Here is a 4,299-nt window from a genome sequence, read left to right as displayed (position 1 = left end):
TGTTGTATAAGTGCACCATTGCAAGCAGTTTAATTAATAAATTTCTTAATTTTGCTCATATCATCCTGGTAAGGCTAGTTAAAAGCAGGGCCACCACGTGCAGGTCCCAGGATACCAGCCCCGACACTACAAGACGTCCCTAAAACAGGCCAAGGAGATCATTAGGTCCCTCGCACTCTTTTTACAGAGCGCCCAGGTCCATGCCCCTGTCTGAGGGGGGCACCCCCTACTCCAGAGACGCGGTCCCTAGTCCCATGGCCTAGACTAGGAACTAACCCGTTTGGTCAACCATACATGTAATTGTGATAACACCAAAGCATCCTACCCGCTGAGGAAGATGATGCACCTTTAAGATCAACCACCAGATGTGAAACAACCAGGCCGGGCTGAGACCCCACACACCACGTGCATGTGTCCAAGTCCCTTTTCGCAATTAAGTTTGGAATTTCCCATGCTTTGTACTTCCGGATTCCAAACAATTCGAGTGACGCACCACAAAGGCCCTAAGATCGCCAAGTAGCGCATAAAAACGCATAATTGTGCCTGCTTACAATAGTGCACTTAAACTGTTTGTTTAAAAAAGGGAAAAAGACCAAAACATGTTACTAACACCATGAACACATCCAGAATAGTTTTCAAAATTTAAGAAAATTTATTGGATTGTCCTACAATAAACATCTAGGGTGTCCTGATGACTAGATGCTGATGTTTTCATAAGATAACATAAAGTGACTTAAGCTTGACAGGACTGTCAACTCACTAATGCTAGAAGAATTTTTCAAACACAATATGAACCTCTGCCCTCGGATTTAAACCCCACGATCAACAAAAAAAAAGCAGTTATACAAACTCAGGAATTTTACAATATTGGGGATAAGGTGGCCACAGACGCAAGTCTTTGCCGAATGATGATGATACATACTACAGCTCATGTCTATTCTGACATAGATTTGTGTACCAGCATAATGTCTGACACTCTCTAAAATTACCAGAAAGTTCAATTTGGAATTGGGTGAAAATTCTGTCACCATGGTCCTGTGGTTACTGCAGGACTTGCAATCAAAAGGTTGTGGGTTCAAATCCTACCAAACTCAAAAGCTGATTTCACAATGTCTAGTATAAGTACTGTCGTCTGGTGGAAATAAATGTTGTCTGGTTGTATTGATTGGTTACTGAATCACAATATCTTGATTTATGCAACTCATAAACATAGACAATAAATCAATGTTTGTTTGAGATTTCAACTTTGCTAGCTTGGTGTTTATATTCTTGTGGGAGTTTGCCGAGTTCCCTTGATGGAAAGCTCATAAAGACAGACACACACACACACACCAATACATGTGTACACTGCAGATTGAGGACATACTTTTCATACTATCCAATGGAGGACATTGCCAAAAGTCGAATGGTACCTATCGATGTGAGGACATAACACATGAATCCTTTTTCTTGCGGTTCACTAATGTGAATGTGTATACTGGCCTTCTAGGAAATGTTTTTGGGGGTGGTACACGATTTTCTTGTTCTTTGGGGGGGGGGGGGGGCAAGCCAAAGGTCTAGACTAATCATTTGGCTGTGCCTACAGAGTCACTCTAGGTTATGACTGTACTTTGGTGGTGCATGAGACCTTAAATTTGTTTAAGTGTCATCGTGTTTCTACAAAAGTCCTTAATGTTTCTCCAAGTTCTGGTCTGCAATGCCACAGGACAGGACGATTCAATGTCACGTTTTCCTGGAATCTTCTTCAGCAAAATGAATCTCTGCAAGCCCTCAGTTACGTCTTTCTTTTCCTGGGCAGTCCAGGGGCATCGCTTGAATTGTCGACGCTTGACTTGTCGAGCTTTTGGAGCTGGATCCGTTTGGGTTGGTGGCCTTCCTACAACACACAGGAAAGAAGAGGTAAATTAGTAAACATAATCAAATGGGGCGTATACATACCCTAAATATGTTCATTTTACCGATGTGCCGGTACCTGCAGAAAATGCCTGACAAGAAGCAGCCATCTTGTTTCATCCTACCGTACAAAATGAGTTGCCGAGATGGGCTAATCTAGACTAATCACTTGGCTGTGCCTACAGAGTGACTCTAGGTTATGACTGTACTTTGATGGTGCATGACACCTTAAATTTGTTGAAAGCGAACGGAGTCTGGCATCTTATCGCATTTTGGTCTAGGGGGGTAAACGGGGAATAGGACCAGCATATGCAAGAGACCTACAAGAGATATAGGCAGTCACAAATATTACAAACTTACTGGCATCAACACTGTCCTCCAAAGCTGGGTCACACGAGTCACCTGAATCACTGCTGTCCTCATCGCTGGTGAAGCCTTCTGCAATAACAAGAAATTAAACTTCTTAGCTTTGATTGCTTTCTGGCACACAAATAACAATGTGGGCCAATCCGTTGGGTTGGGTGTGTGGGGTTTGGGGTGTACAGTGAATGAGGTTCAAAGGGGGGAGGGGGGGGGGGTTAGGTGATGACGGCCACAGGCCGAGTTATCAGGCCCAAAAAACAAAGAGCAATTGTTACATTTAGGTATGCTTGCTTTTTGGCGTACACACCTAAACATGTTGGCCAATCCATTGGGGGGGGGGGGGGGGGGTGGAAGGGGGGGAGGTTGTACAGTGAATGAATGTTATTTGGGGGGGGGGGTACCACAGTTTGAATTAAATTGGAAAGACAAGTTAAAAACGGGTTTGTTTACCTCCAGTAACATGCAACTCCTCCAAAGATTTGCCATGTTGCGAAACCAAGTTGCCTCTCTCCAAGCTGAGGAAAAGTCTAGACAGTTTGGTAACCCTCTGGACAGTGTCTGGCAACTGGTAGTTCTCACGATTGACCCGCAAATCATGACCCATGAAGTCTGCAAGTCTTTCAAGCTGATGTTCATTCAAGGCCAGAATTTGTGAAACAGTCGCTACATGTTTACGAAGCTTTGTAGACCGCATGCTACCAGAATTCTCAAGGCCCGCCTCATTTGCATATGCTCGTAGACAGTCGCTTCCTCGTATATGACCTGAGCCTCCGTAACAACTTCGTGCGAATAAGAATATATTGTCTTGTGCCACTCCAGCTGCATTTCTATTTGCGACCAGAGCCTTCAACCACGCCATCACATCAGTACCAAGAAGCACAGGAACAGTTCTGCCCCTCTTACCAACTATTTCAATGACTTTGAACATTTTACAGAGGTGCCGTTCAAGATCAGTCATCACGCAATCACCATTCACAATGGCTGCACTACTGCGCTTGTGAAAATCTTCCAGTTTCATTTTGGATACTTCCCCCTGTCGTCTGCGGTTGAAGATAATGAGATGGCACAGTGTGACTTCATTCAATTTCTTCCAAGCTGGTGTAATTTCATGGCCCTTAGCAGAGTGTAGGAGCTGCACTTCCCTGTTGCCAGTTTCATGAAGGAACGATGAGATTTTCACCACATCTGCATTTGTGGGGATATCAGCACATTTGTTGCGCTTTCCTTGGTACAGTGTTCTGTGGGCATGGGTTGACACAAGTTCTGGCCACTTAATTTCACATAACTGCCTAACTGTTCGGCCTGTTCCGCTTTTTGCCTAAGATTAAACTCTAAAGCACTTGCTTGCAGTATGAGTGCACATCTCTTGATGGAATGTCCAATCTTGAGTGCTAGAGATGGAACGTGATACATCTGTTTTCCTTCACTGAAGCCGGCGACATCATGAACAGCCTTGACGATATCATTCAGATGGCGGGGATGCACGAATACTTCCAGTGATGCATTTGGTTGGTGGGTGTTTTTTCTCAGTTGTATAACAAGACGACCAAGTTCTCGTAGTTTGTTCCGAATGTAGCCATGTTGTGTAACATCGTGGCCAAGTCTGAGGTATTCACGTTTGGCAACTTCCAGAATCAAAGAATCATTCTTGACAATCAGACCAACATTGTCTCTCCTCATAGAACTAAGAACCTTGTTCAACTGGAAAGATACACCAGCAGGGGGTGGTTTTAACAAATCACTCTTGTTAGCTACTCGCCCCCTAACACGACCTATCCTACTGCTACCATCAGTCTGTGCAGGGAGAGCAGGCTTAAGTGGGCACTGATGACGCCAAAGATCAAGACGCACGTAATAGCCATAACAATGTATGCATGGTCCATATGCGTGTGGAGATGCTTCATGATTTGGTCTGTATACTATAATAAGGACACCCTTTCCCTCTCTAAGGACTTGGCAATTGTGTCTGTGATTACCAATATTGCGGATGTATAACAGAAGTTTCTTGCGGGCAGTAAAGTCGGTCTCCGATGCTATCTCTAC

The 4,299-nt window shown here is 44.2% G+C and overlaps 1 protein-coding gene across 1 annotated transcript; it reads right to left on the bottom strand.

The window, feature by feature from the left end:
- Positions 1-1,527: 1,527 nt before the first annotated feature.
- On the bottom strand, positions 1,528-3,537 carry LOC117295148. Its single transcript, XM_033777712.1, has 3 exons — positions 2,707-3,537; positions 2,254-2,331; positions 1,528-1,876 (listed from the first exon to the last, which is right to left on the bottom strand). The coding sequence occupies exons 1-3, from the start codon at positions 3,272-3,274 to the stop codon at positions 1,629-1,631; spliced, it is 894 nt and encodes a 297-aa protein (XP_033633603.1). The 5' UTR covers positions 3,275-3,537; the 3' UTR covers positions 1,528-1,628.
- Between the last annotated feature and the right edge of the window lie 762 nt (positions 3,538-4,299).

Source organism: Asterias rubens, chromosome 9 (assembly GCF_902459465.1).
Source record: "Asterias rubens chromosome 9, eAstRub1.3, whole genome shotgun sequence".
NCBI lineage: Eukaryota > Metazoa > Echinodermata > Asteroidea > Forcipulatida > Asteriidae > Asterias > Asterias rubens.
This window is presented reverse-complemented; position numbering and strand designations above follow the sequence as displayed.